The 18,532-nt window shown below is 42.3% G+C and overlaps 1 protein-coding gene across 1 annotated transcript in view; it reads right to left on the bottom strand.

Moving 5' to 3' along the window:
• CDH8 (cadherin 8) overlaps positions 1–17,878 on the bottom strand; it is a 386,699-nt gene extending 368,821 nt beyond the window's left edge. Inside the window, exons 1-2 of the mRNA XM_027119709.1 lie at positions 17,826–17,878; positions 3,306–3,756 (exon numbers count right to left, since the gene is read on the bottom strand). Of these exons, the coding sequence (XP_026975510.1) occupies positions 3,306–3,557 (252 nt within the window). The 5' untranslated portion in view covers positions 3,558–3,756; positions 17,826–17,878. The remainder of the gene's footprint in view (positions 1–3,305; positions 3,757–17,825) is intronic.
• Positions 17,879–18,532: the final 654 nt, after the last annotated feature.

Below are 18,532 nucleotides of genomic sequence, written 5' to 3'. Positions count from 1 at the left end.
CAGTTACCCTTCAAGACACACGGAAATATCAAACATCACCTCCATCCTAAGCAACCTGGGCTCATTGAAAGGGCCCCTCTTTAGGCTCCCAGAGTCCTGTGCTCACCTAGTGATGTAGTTGTCAGTTTGTCCATCTCTCCAAGTACACACATGCACACACACACAATTAAGACTACAATCATGACTACAATTGCTACGTGCAGGCACTGTGCATAAATTATTCTTATCTACTTGTATTCATCTTATTTGGATAACCCTTGAAGACCTTTAGTTACTTTCCCAGGGTAAACATCCAGGAAGTGGCAAAGCCAATATTCAAACCTCTGCAGAGTCCATCTCTAAGGCTTAGTTCTTTCTCTGCATCTAGCTGCCTACCAATATAGTAAAAACAGACAACAAAGGATGTAAGGGTATATGTGAAGCTCTGAAGAGCCAATCACTTAAAAGCTGCCTCTGCCCTTGAGCTTGAACTCAGTGTGCCAGGCCCGAGGCTCCCACCATGGTGACTCGCAAGAGGGCCTTTTACAGAGCAGGCGTGCTCACAAGTAACTAATGCTTCTCAGCCAGTTCCTGGGGAGAAGCTCAGCGATGAAGTGCTTTAGAGTCAGTCGTGGAAGAGCGTGCACAGAGATAAAACATTGTAAAGCACCCGTGGGCACCCTGATACGGATCCTCCCCACACTCGGCCTGACTCATAATCGGCAGCAGTCACCCGAAATGCATTTTGGGCTTTGCTACAACTCAAGATCCTCAAAGGCCAAGCTGTAATAATTCAGGAGCAATTTTCTTTAAGGGGAAATACATATGATTGGAAATATTTGCAGAAAAAGTTCTTCAGAAATAAGTTTAACTCAGATTTAACAATCGTTTGGGGATTGGCCATGTGAAGAGCAGCCGTCAAGGATGAGAATCACTTTGGCCGTTTCAAAATCCTAGGGTTCACTCGCAACATTTCTGTCGTTCAAAGAGGCATGGATTTCTCAAGGATTACTAAGTCAAAAAGGGGCAGTAAATGCCGCCTTGTTTGCCTCTCTCTCTGTTGCTACATTTAAAGAACGGAGGCAAAATTACTCATTAGAGCCTGAGTCTAAAACAAACCCCAATTTAATTACTTTTTATATTCAGATAAAAATGGAAAGTTCTTCTGAGGATAGCAAGTTTGTTTATATTACACAAGATACCATCAGTGTGACAGACCTCCATAGAGTTCACTAATAGAAACAGGGAGAAAACATCCATCAATTATATATGTGTGCATGTACCGTATACCCAGAATTTCATACGGTATGAAAACGCCTTGCCTTAGGGCTGGCTAAAGAAGTTTTGAATTTCCAGAATGTAGGAATTTAAGAACTCTGCATTTTATACTCAATAATTCTTAAGTGCAAATTATAGTTTAAATACATGGTAACTAGTCACTAAGATGTAATAGGATACAGTGGATAAAATTATGGCCTTGGGAATCCCCAACCTGATTCAGATTCAGATCATTTACTAGCTCTACGCTCTCGGTTTACTTTATTAACCCACCTAAGCCTCAATTTTTGCACTTAACAACAACAAAAAAAGATAATGTGGTCAAGAAGCCCCTATTCAAAACACGCTGGGTCAGATGTTTTGGAACTGAGAAGTTTTCACATTTAGAAATGTATTAAGGTAGATAAACTGTATAGTAAACAAAACCTTCAGCAGAGTCTGGGGGAGCACCCTGTAATCAAACACAGTAACATTTCTGCTGGGAAATATACGTACAGTCACAGTAATGGGATGTACTACGACTATAAATAGCCTCCAGTCAGTTCTGCTACCTGAGTGTGTATCAAGCATATAAAAAAATATTTTTTTTGTATTTTGGACTTACAAAGAAAGGAATGTAGACCTGTTTTACACACGTATTGTTTGTATATATGTACATATGCACACGTATACACATATACATATAAAGAGCGAGGCAGAGGGAGCTGTTGCTAAAATCAAACAGGACTGTGCCTACAAAGTGCCGTTATGAGAGTGCTCGATACAAAACAGTATCAACCAGAATGTGAATTGCTTGAAGGCAGGGATCAGTGTTTCGTTCATTGATATACCCCCATATGCCTAAAAAGGTATTTGGCTCAATAAATATTCTTTGAATGATTCATGACACCACCTCATCCAGATTTCCCTTGTCCAAGTAGAACTACATGAAATGAAAAAGCATAATCCTTGGGGAGGCTCAATCTGCGTTGCAAGACAATGAGGTAGAAGCGGGAATGGAATCAGAAGTGCCTAGCGAGACACAAAGTGTTAACTCAAGTCTTGAAGATCAATATTTAATTCTTTTTTAAAATCACTGCATTTGGGAAACGCATAATATTGGCATGATTCACTTCTGAATCTGACTTATCAGGAAAAATCAGTCCTTGGCAGGCTCGTAATTGGAATTCTACCTATGATGATGGTGAGTGTTAAAATTAACAGAAGCTTATGAGCGATTCTGAGGAATAAACATGTATAGTCTTCAATAACCCACAGTGAAACTTTGAAAAGCAGGCAGCCCTTATCCACACAAGGAACATTTGTGTAACCTGCCAACAGCAACAAAACAAATGTAAATCCAGTCTAACACATATATGCACGTGCACGCGCGCGCACACACGCACACCACTAAGCTAAAATTTTGATTCTATACATTTGATTCCATCTGACAATGAATGCAACAGTTTCCTATTGCAAAATTTACCGAATTACAGTAAGTACAAAGCACTGCTAAGCACCCACTCTGAGAATTTCCCTTTCCCCATCCTAGGTTAATAATTGAACGAACCAACAAACAACAAAAAGAAACATAAAAAGGAGAAAAACCTACCTGCAATTGGAGATACATGGCCTCAAACTAAAATGGAACAAAATAACATCTTAGGAATCCAGGTGGTAGAAATTCAGACTGAGCAAAAATGCATACCTCTTCCAAGCGCTATAAGTTACAGGAAAGGTTTGGCATGCAGATTTCTTGTGTGAAATGAGAACGAAAAAGCTTATTTGTGTATGCATTACACAAGTGTTATATTAAAGCTATGATATAATAGATGGGGAGGATGGGAGAGATGGGGAGGAAGAGCTTTCCAGAGAAGAGCAGTTCGTTTACATTTACATCTGTTACCATGGGATTATTCATATTCCTAAAGAACCAAGAGGTAAACTAACTAACCATCTGGCCTAAAGTACTTACAGCTAAGTGTGGCAACAACTGTGACAAGCCTAATGTTAAAGGTCTAGGGATCAATAACAGATCCCAAAATTGGGACCTTAAAAACGAAGCTTACCCGGCCAACAAGGATCGGTTCAGGTCCAGAAAACTCTTCCAGGACGAACATTTGATTCCAAACCCAGCCTCTCTTGGAACGGTTCAAAATCCGCTGTTCTTCACTCAGCCTGTTTAGTTCCAAAGGGGATCCACTCATTAAAACTGGAGACTGATTCATCGGAGCCGTGTAAATGCAAGGGGGAAGAGTAATCCATAATATTATTAATGGAGTCCAGAGATCCAACAGCATTTCCGCTAGCCGTTCTGGCATGGTCCCCCCAGTTAAGCAAATCACCACGAAAATGAGACAATTATTTTGTTTGCCTCTGGTCTGCAGCCATCCAATTCATCATGCAGTGACGAGCATTTACTCACAGCTCTGCCACGTGTTTACAGCACGGGAAACAGACATCATCTAAGCAGCTTTTCTAAGACCACGATCCATTGGCTTTTCTTCTCATTGAAATTTCCTGCAAAAACAAGGAGGAAGAAAGATAAAGGTCCACTGCAACAGGTTTTAAAACAAAATCACTGGTTTTCAAAAGCATATACATGAACAATAGTAGGCATTTCCCAAACCCTTGAGTCAAGAAAGTGGACCTGAGGAATTAGAACAAGTAAGCTAACAGGTCTTTTTATATTGTGAGCTTTATTTAAATTTTCGTAGTTATATTTGTATCTATGTTACTTATCAAAAACCACTTCAAGTTCTCTTTTCCCTCCTTGCTTCTTTCCTTCCTTCCTCCCTTCCTTCCTTCCTTTCTTCTTTCTTGCCTCACTTCCTTTTCTCTCTCCATTACTCCCACTCTCTCTTTTCTTACAGCCGTTTTGGTTGTAATGCAAGTTTGGGTGTTGCCAATACTTTCTTGTACTCTTGTAGAGATTGCAAGCCTCCTTCCTCCTTCCTTCCTTCCCCATTCCTTCCTTTCTTCCTCTCTTTCTTTTCCTTCCTCCCTCCATCTCTCCCTTCCTTCCTTCCTTCTCTTCCCCTGCCCCCTCTACACCCTCCCAGTTTAAAAATAAGTTCTAGTTCACTTTAGGCTGAACTATGTAAATAAACTAGCCTGTAATGGGTACATTTTTTTTAAAAATTACAAATGAGAACAGGAAGGGAAATGACCCCAATTTTCAGTGTCTTAGCCGCCGCAACCCATCAGAAGGGATTGTCCAGTTCAGGGTGCAGAATGCAACTCTCTGCCAGGATGCTAATAAAGAGTGAATAAAATTAGAATGCTCCCGGAGAGAAATTCTGTAATGTCCAGCATGTATGTTATAATCAGGATGGTGTCAAGGCTCCCATTCCAAATGTACAGTTGAACAGGAGATTTAAATTATGAGAAGCTCCTTTGGGAATGAAATACGGTAAAAATACAATTTTCAATTGTAGAGACTCAGAAAGGGATGGACAAAAAAAAAAAAAATCCCCATTACCTGAGGTGTCAAATACATTTTTTTGCTTACCTTCAGCATGGCAAAACGTGTTTCTTCCCTCTCAAAAAAATTATTTAAAAAAAAATAATGTCCACTGTGTATCCCAGAGAGAAGCCTTGCTGAATTAGATTAAATGGGAAAATAATTCCTCAGGACACTATGGGGAACAGTTTGGCTCAGGGAATTCATAATGGGGTAGGGAACCTTTCCTCTGTAGGTCCCTGGTTCCATTCTGGCTCAGAATGGGAAAGCAAGAATGTCATTACATTGGGTGGGCTAGTCAGTGGTCTTAGTGAAGCTAGCTGAAAAGGGCAGACCCAGATTCTGCTGTAAAGACAGGAAGGATCTGATCTAACAAGATGGTCAGTGGAATCGCCCTGCTTGTCACTCTTTGCCTGGGCTCAGCTCAATCACTTGGATTCTCTCTGTACCTCAAAAGAGGCCCCACCCTGATAAGTGCATAGGAGAGTCACTGCAAGCAGCAGTTGTTCTGGAAACTAAAGGGAAGACAAGCTTTCCATAGGCAACCGACTCAGAGCAAACAGAGTCCGGAACAACGTCCCAACTTTCCCTAGAATTGCAGTACACGCAGGGAAATAAAAAGCAGATTTCACAGTTAAGGCCTTCTCTCATCCCAGCGTGAGGGCAGAACTTTGCAGGCTTCAAATTGAAAACAAAAGTTGAAAGGTCTTGATAAGAAATCGCAAAATATTAATATCACTCTGAATTGCCAATCCACTTAAACGGCATTTATAGCACAACCATCACATGCCATGCTCTCCTAGACATGGAGCAGGGACGATGATACAGGACTGTCACACTATTTGGCAGACTCTGTTTTACAGGCAGAAAAGCCTGGGCTTGAATCCCAGCTCACCCTACATGCTGTCTCTGTAATAATGCACGAACTACTTAAGTTCTCTGAGAATTTGCATTTCTCTTCTGAAAAATGGCAATAATAATAATTCCTACTTTCCAGGCAGTAGGGTGATTCACAAACAAGACTCACATGAAGCAGCCAGAACATGGGAAGCACTCAGTAAGCTGCGGTGTTTGTGGTTTTCCTGAGCCAGACTGGGAGGATGGTCCTGACACCAACCCTTTGGTTAGAAAAGTCAAATGAAGGAGCAAAGAGTTAAAGCTGTGTGACCTCCTCAGAAAGGGTAGTGTAGTCAGGGTACGAGAGTCACACAAAGTTAGTCAAAAACCTTCCTGAAGGTGGGATGTGGGAGGATGAGGGTGATGCTGGTGAGAGAAGGGCTGGACCATACTGGATAGAAGGTGACACTCATTCTATTCACAGAGGCTCTGCCTAAACACTTCTCAGGGAAAAGAGACTTATTCTCTCCAAACACACCCTGCTCCATGCTGGGCCATATCTGAATGTTCAAAGGCCATGTAGACCATCTTCTAATGGCCTGAGTGCTATAGAGGCAGAACCGTGAGATGGTTGTGAGAGTTTTCTCTAACACCAGCCAGCGTGGGGATTGAATTCCAGTCAAGGAACTACCTTTATCAGTTGCAATAATTGGGGGCCAATTAACAACAACAACAATTAGAATTATATCTACCTAGCTGGTTTATTTTGAAGATTAAAAAATATAATCTTGGTAAAGTAATTAAGAAAAGCTAGAATGGACAGTTATTTTTAAATTGCGCCAAATACTCTGCAAGTATTCTCTGGCATCTGCTCTGTTGTTAATGATTCGGGGATAAGGAAATTTAATCCCAATTTTAACTCCTAACAGACACTTCCTTGATGGAAGCCACCAAGTGGATGGAATGCCACCAAACCACTCAGGATGGAATGTGACACAACTGCTGCCCTACCTGAACTCGCCAGAATCAGGTAAAAAGTAATGATAGACCCTGAAACAATCTGATACAATAGTATAGCTTCACTAGTTAGAATGAAGGTATTAATAAAGGAATGTATGCATAGCCCCCAACAGTATCCATTAACACAATATCTTACAGTTAGATAAAGCTTACTATGCCTTGTACTGTTTTGCTCAAAACCGAGGTGCAGAATAATTAAATGACTTGCCCAAAGAACACCTCCAGAAAAGAGCAAACCACTGTTTGAATCTAGGTAATCTAACTTCAAAATTCTTTCTCACCACAATCCCTTCTCTTATTACATAAATATTTGATAAGCATATACTGTGGGTCAGGCACTAAGGCTAGGAACGCAAGCAGATCAGAGTTCTTATGTTCAGGAAGCTAAGGGTCTAATGGTTAAAGACTAAGAAATGGATATTTAGAATATTTTATTTAGTCTGAGAAGGGTTAGGGTAGTACAGAGTGACAGGTATGCCACTCATCTTCACTGCCTTAAAGAAGGCTTCCTGCAGGAAGTGTCATCTAAATGTTGAGAAGGAATTACCCAATGGCAGGGGGAGCAGTAGGTGTAAAAGGACATTTAAGTCAATCAATGGACAGGAACGAAACCACCATTAATCCAGGATTTGTGAATGAATCAGTACCTAGGGTGGTTGTAAATCATTTCTTGTCACATCATCCAATCCATGGCCATGGTATCTTCTCCCTACCCACCAAATCATCCTAATCATGGTCTCCAGAGTACAAGTCCAATCAGTGCCCTCTTCTCTGCCAGTTCTTTGTGAAGAGAAGAGCATGTTTGATTTCCAAAGCTTTGAGGAATAAAAACAAGTGCGATTCCGTGGAGAGGGTATGGGAGACAGCAAACTGAAGCACAATGAGATTGGCATTTTAAATGATGTTTAATTTTCACTTAACTAAATACTGTCAGAGCCTGAGGTCATCTCTCTGTTAAAAAGGAAGACCAGCAACACTTAGAGGCAAGGGTGTGCAGTTAAATATTTAGCACGTGGCTCTCTAAAAGAAAAAAGAATCCCTGAGTTTTGATTTCCATGATAGAAGTACTTCCACCGTGACCAATTTCAAGTTTTCAATGTGACCACTAACCAGGTCTGGCAGTTTGAGAAAATTTAACAATCAGCTCTGGTTAAGCCAAGAGTCACCTCCAGAATAGCCCTAGGTGGTACTTCTCAAACTTTAACGTGCATACAAATCCTCGAAATCTTTCTGAAATGCAGGTTCTGATTTAGTAAATCTAGGGTGGGGTTTGCAACTCTGCATTTCTAATAACCTCATTTGTGATGCAGATGTCACTGATAAGAGGACCAAGGTTTGAGAAGCTTGGAGTTCCAGAGAATAAAACCACCTCCTAACTCTGACCTTCTTAATGAAGACTTGAAAGATTCAAAGGTGTGGTGAGAAAGTCACTTCCTCCTTAGTGTCATTTAATGCCATGCCCACCAACTACTTACTAGCACGGTACACACATATATCAGACTTCCAGAAACCCAGCACTGGAGTGTATGAATACACAGGATTTTGCACGATGTTATAACTTACATACTTAACCCACTGCATATGGGACACTGGGAAGACTGCTCCAATAAGTGGAGTGTTCCCATGCATGCTATCGGGGGTGTTGAGACTTGGCCTTCACTTCAGCGTAAGTTTATTACTCAGAGAGAAATGGGATTCTACTGTGACAATTAGAACTGTACTATTTACATGCAGGTACCTCTGCCACAGGCAGAGGTAATTTATCCTCTTTGATGAGGACAGAATAGCTTTATAGGAATTCTTGAGATGCAACCGAATGTTATGTTACTGTTATCAGAATTAATAAACATTGTAAGAGTAGCTGTATACACAAACTGCTTAACTCTATGCAAGGAAGAAGAAATTGAGCGTCGTTTGTAAAGCCTGGGTAAAAATCAATTTATTTTTAGATTTTCTAACCACAGTATGTACGTCTGGCCAAGCAATCCACTTGATTATAATGCTGCTGCATTGATCTACACCCCGAGAGTGAGATGCAGAGATTTTACAATCTCTCTGGAATTCTTACAAATAAGTAACTCTTTACTTTATTTATTTTTTTAATATTTATTTATTTATTTGGCTGCGCTGGGTCTTAGTTGCGGCACATGGGATCTAGTTCCCTGACCAGGGATCGAACCCGGCTCCCCTGCCCTGGGAGCACAGAGTCTTCACCACTGGGCACCAGGGAAGTCCCCTAAGCAACAGAATTCCCCCAGAAGGTGTCTTGTCTTACGTTAGATACTTACAATCCAACTTTTCATTCTCTTACGTTTCAGAGATAGTTTTAATTACAGCCTGGTCTGAACCCACTGACCCCAACTTTTTTTTAAGGTGAACTCAGTCAACTTTCAGATATGTTAAGTCATTATGCAAAAATTTATTACACCATCGATTTGGCAAACAACATGGATTGAAGTTCCCAATGATGAGCCAACTATGAAGCCTAAAATAAAAATGGGCTTTAACCAACACTTTAGAATTCAATCCTGCAGATTATTTTGGTTGACAGGAAATTACGCTTTTATTATCTTAGTGGCCACAATATTTCATGGAAGCAAAAATGACACAAAAGACCAGAGAGTTTCTGTTAAAAATGTTTCTGACCTTGAATTTACAGCCATTAGCAGGCTGCTTCAAAACAGGTAAATGCACACTGAATTCAAAGTGGTATTTCAGCAACACGGGGTAAGTGGTTCAGCCTGTGGCCCAGTGCAATTCACGCCAAGCCCTGGACTAGAGAGGAACAATACTTGCGTGTGTCCAAATATAAATAATGCAAGAGAATCACCTTTCCTAAAGCCTTCAGAATTCCCTGACCAAATTCCCTTGGCAGGATAGAATTTGATTTTTTTTTCTTATTTACACACACACACATTTATCTCTCCCCTCAACCACAGCACATCTGGACGTCTTTCTTTGGCATCAGATCATACACTTATCCAGCTGTCTCTCTATCCAAAAGCATATCATTTGCTTGTTTTGCCACTCAGAATAATACCTGCCAAATCCAGTCTTTGCTGTTATTGACACGCTATTGTTTTTCTGCAGGAAGCTTTAGTTTTCCTCTAGTTCTATAATTACTGGTTACCATGGCAAAAATAGATAGATAGACAGATAGATAAATAGCTAGGTACATGCCCTCTCCTCAGCCTTCCCCAAGATGGAGTCAGAACTTTCTCCTTCACATAGAAGCTTTCCTGCTATAGACATTTCAGAATGGGGTAACAAAGACAGGAAGGTCAAGTTCCCTCTTGTAGTGTCTATAAACACAGAACTTTATTTAATAAACTTTCTTAGAATTATAAGGTTAGTTAAGATACTGACGTTGAATCTATCCTGTTGGATCTTCTTCAGGCAGAACTGTCTTGAAATCACCTCACAAAGATGAATCTAAGTTCCACACTTCCCTTGCCGATTAGACATAGTAGTACCAGGAAGTCGTTTCTCAAGTGTAGTCTAAATCCTTCCTTCTCCATTTAAAAGCCACATCCTTTGCTGTCTTTAAATCACCTGCTCAAAATTTAATAGTCAAAGACCTAATGAGTGAAAACAATTTGTGCTGGCCCTTCGCTGGAAGAGGTCATGGAAAAGTAGTGACCACTGGTTCACCCATGCGCTGGACCCAGGCAATCAAAGGCTCCTTAGCCCTCCCGGTCCTTGGAATGCACGTCCCGCCCACTGTTCCTGCCCTAGGAGCCACTTCAAAGATGTAGCTTTGAGAGAGTCATGCGTTATTGAGACCATCTGGACGGTATATGTGACTGAACCCAGTGAACGCCTCTATATCAATAACTTTAAGACTCTGACGGGCAGGTGCAGAGATCTTGTGGTTGCCCAAGACAAGCCTCATGTGTAACTTGCTTATTGACACTGCCACCTGCCAATCTGGAGTGGCCTGCCTCTTTTTTCAGTCTTTCCTGGTCCTGCAAGTACAGCTTTGGCCTGAAAGTCCAAGATTTCAAACCAATGACCCTTTAAATCAGAGTAACCACTAGGAATCAATCTTAGCCTTTAGAATCCTGTAATACAGTTGAACTGTGGGGACACAGCGGTTGACAACACTGACTCTGGAGTCAGACAGAAGTCCTCTGAATCGCAGTCCTACCGTTCCTAAGATAAGTGACCCGGGCGCATTTATCTCAATTGTGGCAGATGAGGAAACTGACTTGAAGGATGGTGAAAAAAATTAAATGAGAGAAGCCTTGTAAAACTCTTTGTCAATGGAGCTATGATAGTTACAATTTATTGAATGTTTCACCTGCTTAACAGAGAATCTTGACTGATTGTTTTAAAACTATTTTATGTCAATTTCTTGCTGGATTACATCGATGGGGAAAATTCTAGTGATCTATGTAAATAGGTAATAAATAAAATAACTTTTCCCAATTCTTTTTTTTTTTTTTTAAAGGCATGAACTAAGTGGGATATAAATAAAATGGCATTTTACAAATAGCTTTCCCTACCGACAGCTAACATAGGCTTAATGACTTCAAATAGTTTTATGAGGCCTCTACGGGGCGGTATTTTTTAAAATTTTATTGAAGTATAGTTGACTTATAATGTTGTGTTAATTTCTGCTGTATAGCAAAGTGATTCAGTTATACCTATATATATTCTTTTTCATATTCTTTTCCTTTATGATTTATCACAGGATACTGAATATATTTCCAATGCTATATAGTAGGACAAAAGGATGGTATTTTTAACCTACCCCCACCCCGGGGTCAACCATGTCTCTCTTTTCCACAGGAGACATGGCATTGTCCATCACCATTTCTCCTGAAAGGGCAAAATGCAAGCATTACACGTCTACACTGGAACTACTTACTTTCAATCAAATTGTAACCACTCATTGAAAAAGTCTTTTCTTCTACAAGAAAAATTCCATTTCATGTCATAAACATCTAGTGCATTCTCACGAGAACGGTCTATGTGGGAAGTCCCTACTAATTCAAAGATGAGGACAAAGTGATATCTAAACATTTCTCAGACAGGAGTTTAGAGAAGATAATCCTAATTAGAGGTTGGGTTCAGGGAGTATCTTCTTCCAAAAATATTTAACAAAATTTTTGTACGTATTGCAAGAAATTTTAGCACTACTGATGATGGTTAAAAATTAGCAGCGCTTCTTTCTTGCTTAAGAAATGTGGAAATGGTTAAAATCAGATATATCACATAACCAGGGCTACAGAGTCTGTAATACTGAAACTGAAATGCAGCCAAGTATCCCAGACTAATAAGTCAAGATTCTGCCAATTAGATTATACTCTGTAGTAACCACCCTTACAAGTGCACCTTACTGTCATTCTTTCATGTTTCAAAGGCTTTATAGCTGAAAAACCACCCACTGGCACTGTTACCATGAACTCCATATGGACACAGATGATGGATGGGTAGACAGAGAGCAAGCAATCATTTGACAAAAATAATACTGAGATATCACACCGAATGTATAGTTCCTGAAAATCAAACTGCTTACACAGATACTAAAATAAGTATACTATCTTCAGCTACTATATTTTAGTGAAATTCAAAGACACGTATATTTTACTACTCTAATCAAAATAGGTATGAATTAATTTTTTTTCATATTTCTGAGCATCCCCATTTTAAAGATGGGAATATCTGGACACAGAAAAGTTAAATTCTGTTTGTCAAGCTGAAACAGCAGTGGACTAATAAAGAATGAAATGTGCCCTTGTAATTTTTACATTAAATTTTGGAGATGAGGTTGTGTAGGTAAGAAAGAAAAACATTCCCTTATGATATTTATATCATTCCCCCATCTACTTATTTTATGTTACTTGTGTGTGTCACATCAGGAATCAAATAATTATATTTTATGCATGAATTCATCTAGAAAGAAACAATGCATGGAAGATATGGTGCTTACTGCTAACAGAATATGAATATAGCATAACATTTTCACTTAATGATATACATAGAAAGAATTAAGAAGATTCCGTTTAATATTCCTTTGGAACACATTCCATTTGCTTAAAGTATCAGTAAACACATCCCCGAGCACCTTATCATGGAACCTATTTTTTTTTCCTGTGTGTATTTGTGAGGGCCAGGTATCCTGCTGATTAAAATCTATATAGAAGAGTCTTCTGACACACTCGGACTTGCAATTCACATGAGGTTGATATGAACTGTTCAAATACAATATATATTAAGGAGAGAAAGGAGAGAGAGAGGGAGGGAGCAAAAGAAGGAAAGAAGAAGTAAGCTCTTCCTCGGGTACTTTTTTATACATTCTCTGCAAGGGAAAGGTACAGACACTGAGCTATATATGCAACACTTCCATAATTAGAGCATTTTTCCCAATAAAATATAACTTTGCATCACAAAGAGTTTAATAGCATTCTTGATGCAAGTTTAGTCTTGGAGGCATTCTCAATTTTACAAAGCTGAATTAGGTCAGTTTTATATGTCCATATCATATGGAAAAGCTGTGTTTAAGAATAAACTTGGGACAATTTATGAAATTTCTGTAGAGAAAATTGAGGTAGATTGTCACAATATTGGACTTTAGATATAATTGCATCCCTCCTTCCCCTTTACTGAGAATATACTAGAAAAGGAAAAAAAAGGCATAGTGTTTGCCAGTCATTAATGCATTAAATCAATGTATACTGAGCACTAACTATGCTTTGCCCTCAACCAACCATCATTCTAGCATTTGCAGTAGTCTTTGGCAAGGAGGGCAGGGAAGGAAACTGTTTGAAGGTTCTAAATACAAGCGTTATTCTTTTATGATGCTGTCCAAAGAGATATAGAAAATCACAGCTATATGTTTCTACCTACTAAGAGAACTATACAAAAAAGCAAGACTTCTAAAAGCAAGAAGGAGGATGATATTTGTGACAGGGAATAGCACATGACATTTAAACTCAGGAAATAAAAGCTTAGGACATGATAGAAAAAGGAAACTGTGTTGGCCCCGGTGCTTTGCCATGAAGAGGTGAAGGAGATTTTGTTCACAGCAACATGTGGGAGAAGCAGCTAAATGGCATCCCTTGAACTTATTTCTTTTCTGACCTTCTGAAGTTGCCAGGTTCAACTAATTTTCTCCTCCTGGTTACATCTGAAGCGGGTTCCAGGGGCAAGAACCAACAGTTCCGCAGAGATATATTGCACACATCACAGCATCAACAACTTTCTATGGGAATGAAATGAGAGCAGACTAATAGCTCTTTGGTTAATTAAGCTCCACTACATCAGCTGATGGCCTTGAACCATCAAAATATTATTCTATTTCACAAATATACATTTATGAGATTCTGGAAAAAATTTTCCCACACCACAAACAGATGCATTTGCTTTAAAAGACTAGTCAATATACAAATCCAAGAAGCCAGGAGGGCAAATCAAATAATCTAAGGCTGATGAAATGGCAAAGGGAATATGATACAAATCTCCTACTTGAACCAATAAATGAGTTAGTTATCTAGGGACGTTTTCAGGTTTTCTAGAAGTAAGAGGTGTGTGTGCGTGTGTGTGTGCATGCATGTGTGTGTGTGTACAACACATAATATAGAGCAAAGGAATCAGTTTTGGTTTAATTCTACACTCTGTAGGTGGTGTACAATACACCACAGTTAGAAGCCTTTTCCTAAACTGAAAAGCAAAGTTGGTCCATTTCAGCTGTGAATGCCAACAGTGCTGAAAACAAAGAGGAAACTGCATTTTTTCCTGCTTCTCTGAATAACATTGTAAGAAATACAAAATTATCAACAGCACCACTGAGCAAAATATTTTCAAAAGAAAGTCTTGGGACCTCAGATTTCATCTATAATTTAAAGGCTATTCTGATTATGTTTGTTCCTTGATTTGTCAAACACAAAACTTTGCTGATGGGGAAAGAAAGAATGGTTGGCAATACAAACTGAGTGTCATTTTACCCATGAAAAGCTTTTGGCCGTGCATGGAAAACTTGCTCAGATTGGAATGTTGATTAAGTCATAAAGTGTGCCACCTTGAGTAGAAGAATACGAGGATTATTATTTTTTTCTTTAAGGCAATAGTTTACTTCTAACGATAAGGTTACTTCTGAACAGTTGATGAAGTGTGGATTCTCACTTTTCTGTATGTGCTTGTTCCATTTTCCTCGCCAATAAACAGTGAAAGGAACCTGGAAAGGAAAGCCCTGAGGTACAATTTCTTGAGTAGAATCATTATACCCTCCTCCTTTGGAGTTTTCTCGCTTTGTTCCAACAATCAGGTGCTCCCTGCTAACCAGGAGCAATCAGACTTTAAATCTATACAGAGTTTACAAGGAAATGTTGTACCATGAGTATATTTATGTAACAGTGTTTTCAAAATGCCTTCTCAAGTGGTCTGTTACATTCTGCTGAGCGTGTTTTACAGGTTGTTTAGTTGTTTTTTTATTCCTTTTTTTTTTTACTTAGAGCATACTGCCATTGGCTACTTAAACTCTGTTCGGTGCTACACTAAGGGGCTGCTTTAGATGAATACTGTCTTGACCAGAGTTCTGCATGATGCCCAAATAAAGTTAGTTTTCAGGTTAAAGACTTCCTTCCCTTTCAAGTTGATATGTGTAGAGCAGGCAAAGGGAGATGCTATTCCAGTCAGGGCTGCTATAAAATCGTTCTTCAGCTAAATTCATAACACCTTCAAGAGCTCAAGAAATGTATCCTGGACACCAAAAAATGCAGCCAAAATATATTAAGAGTCTTGGGTAGAGAGATCTACCCATTTGGGGTCTTGAGAGTTTTAAGAGATATAGATTATAAGGCAGAAGAATTGATTTTTAAGTAGTCATAATAACTGGAAATATAAGATCTAGGTTGAAGGGGAGAATGATTAAAAAGTTTGCATGCCAACATTGCAGCACAAATTTCAGTGTCTCTGAAATATCTGGCTTATTTGTGATGGTCACAGGATACCTTAACGCCCATTTGGGTGGCTGGGGAACAGAATGAGGAAGATGAACTGCTGCGGAACAGCCCTGGATGAAGCAATCCCCTGAGCTGCTGGGAAGGCTCTTCTCTGTTTTCAGAACAGATTTTCTCAACTCCAAGCCCTCTTCAGAGTCCAGGAAAAAAAAAAAATATATCAAAGGTGATTTAAAATCCTGCGACTGCTCCAGCATGAAATGACTATGTGATGGGGAGCTTCAAATCTGCTAAAGCAGAATTACAGAGTATTATTATTAGTATTATTTATTTAAAAAGAGGGATAGCCCTAGAATTTCTTTCAGCCACAGAGCTCAGGAAAGTGGAAAAACATGTCAGGACATGATGATTATGGAGAACTTCCTTTGAGGGATTAAAAAAAAAAAAAAATGTAACCCTCAGAGAACATCCTCTAAAGGTATCAGATCTGTCGGTAAAAGAATCTCTCTCTCTCTCTTACACACATACACACGCACACACTAGATAAAACCCCTGCAAAACTGGACACAGCTGATGAAAAGCAAAAGCCAGGCAGAACATTCAGTTGTGTTTGCCATGAACGACAGGGCTCATTTTGCATGCAGTGAGGTACAGCGGCCAGGTTCAATGGATGGAAAATCCCACTCTCGAATCTTACATAAATATCTCTTTCTCACACACAGTTTTCCAGTTGAAAAGCTCCTATAATGAAGCCAGAGGTGACAGCCAAGGGAGGGTTGTTAACCATTGAGATGGCTGTCAGGATTGCTGTAAAGAGGGCAGGCGCTTTCTAAGGGCCCCAACCGTCCCCAATCCCTCCGATCTGCTTCGCTGTGGGATCGATTCGAGAGGGCAGTGCTCCTATGCCTTCTCCAGCGTCCCCGTTCCCATTCCCGGCACACAAATTCTATGAGGCCGGTGAGAGAAAGGAGCCGGCTGATTAGCGCGCTAAGGGATGGTCGGATCATGCCTCTTAAAGAGGAAACTCTTGTGGAATCTTCAGGAAAGGGTAGTAAAGTTGAAAAGACTGTTTCTCCCTTGCTTGAGTATAAGCTCTATCCTTTAAGTGGAGCTGAAGTGAGCAGCTGCCAGCTTGATTTTCCATCACTGACTAATGTGCTTTTGCAACAATAAACAATTAATGTTGTTTGATATCTTACATTTAGCAACCCAAGCAAACAGCTGCCATTGCGCCTCGGGAAGGCAAACGGCTAGTCCTGGACGTGCAGCCGGCTCTATGCCTGCGCGGAAGGGTCCACGATAACGAAACTTTCAGGTTTCTTCCAGATTGGATGGGGAAGGCTTTGGTCTTGGGGAGGGAAAAGACGCAGGAAATTAGGGATACCTGTTGGCATCATCGTTGGCGGCGGCAGGTTTTCACCCGCTCCCTGGCTTGACTGGAGCCTGAGAGAACGGGCGCAAGTCCCTTATGAACCTGTTACGCGCTGGCAGAACCCAGGCAAGAGCCCGCTTTGCTTCGGGCCCTGCGAGGGGCGCAGCCCGCCCCGCAAGGGCTCGCGGACGGGGAGGAGTGAGATGTCAGAAAGCGCAGCTCCGGGCTCCGCCGGAGTCTGAGGGAGTGCCTGGCTCAGCTCAGGAGGCCTCTGTGAGCGCAGTCTCGCGGGCTCGGGGAGCACACTGCTTGGGGGGTCCTGCCTGGATGCGGGGCAGCATCTCCGCGTCCGCAGAGCCGCGGGGCGGCTGGGGAGCCCGGCAAGTTTGCAGCGGGCACCGCGCTCCCGGGCTGGAGGAGCCACTTGTGGGAAAGCCTCGCGCTGGGGCTCTCGCAGCTGAGTCGTGGCCCGCACGACCGCGGGGGTCGCCCTCCCTCTCCTGGGGTGGGGCGGTGCAGCAAATCAGCCAGAGGGCACCCCCGATCCCCTTCCCCTCCTTTCTGCTCGGGCTCGCACCTGCCTCTCATCCGGCGGCGGGTGCTTCCCATTCACCGCACGGACCCCGCAGTGAAGGCGCCCGGCTGCAGCAGCGCCTGCCCGTGTCGCGAGGCGGCGAAATCGCCAGGCGACAGCGAGGGAGCCCTCAGGAAAACTGGAGGGGCACAGCCCGCTTGCTACTACTCCCCAGGATCTACTGTCAGAGCAGGTTGCAAAAAATCGTCTGGCAGAACCCTGAGATGATCCCATCATCTGTTCATAGCAGGAAAGAAGACACAGCTCAGCCCCGCACCCGGGCGGCGAACCCGCATCCACCAACCGAGAGAAAGGAGGCGCGCAAGGTGTCGGAAGGGGCATGGGATTCCTAAAAGAAAAGGTCCCTTCTGGGTCCTCGGGGCGTGGATTAAAACGAGGGGGCGTGGGGGGACCACTTACTCTTGCGGGGCTCCGCGCCGGCGAATTTCAAGCCTCTTGGTTCACAAATGGCTGGAGGGGCTCGAGGTCGGCTCCCGAGGGCGGTGAACACCGAGCGTTCCCCGCGCGCTGGGCAGGCGCCTCCGGATCGCATTCATGCCTCTCGGAGCTTCGGGGCTCGGTGCGGAGACGCCGGGCGGGCGCGCCGGGCCCTGAGTGTCCGCAGCCCAAAGTGCGGCTTCGCTGGGTGGGCGCTACTGTCCGTGCACAAACCGGCAACAGGGATGAGCTTCGAGGAAGCAGGGAGATTCCAAATAGATTCACGAATTCTGGGCTGAGCGCTCCGGCGTGCGAGCCCGCCTGCCTGTCAAATGTAACTGTGAAGTGATGTGGAAAAGTGAGTCTGGTGCCTCCCCTGACGGATCTCATTGGGCAGAGCGAAGAGGCAGGTCTACCACTTGGAAATTCATGTAAGCGGGCCCCCTCCCCGCCCGCGCCCGGCATCCCGCCCCCCCACCCCACCCCACCCCACCCCACCCCGGCGCTCTGGCGCGCTCGCTCCTTCGTTCTCCCCCGCTACCAAGTGGGCGCACAACTTTTCGCTCCTCGCTCTCGAGCACGCCCTGCGCGTCTCCGCCCCGGAGCCACTCCGGGAAGATGCGCCCTTCCGTGTCCTGCGAGCAGCCCGCGGAGGGCCAGGCTCCAGGATAAGAGGGCTGGCAGACGAT

Source organism: Aethalodelphis obliquidens, unplaced genomic scaffold (assembly GCF_003676395.1).
Source record: "Aethalodelphis obliquidens isolate GAN/ISIS:26980383/991018 unplaced genomic scaffold, ASM367639v1 scaffold20, whole genome shotgun sequence".
Lineage (NCBI taxonomy): Eukaryota > Metazoa > Chordata > Mammalia > Artiodactyla > Delphinidae > Aethalodelphis > Aethalodelphis obliquidens.
This window is presented reverse-complemented; position numbering and strand designations above follow the sequence as displayed.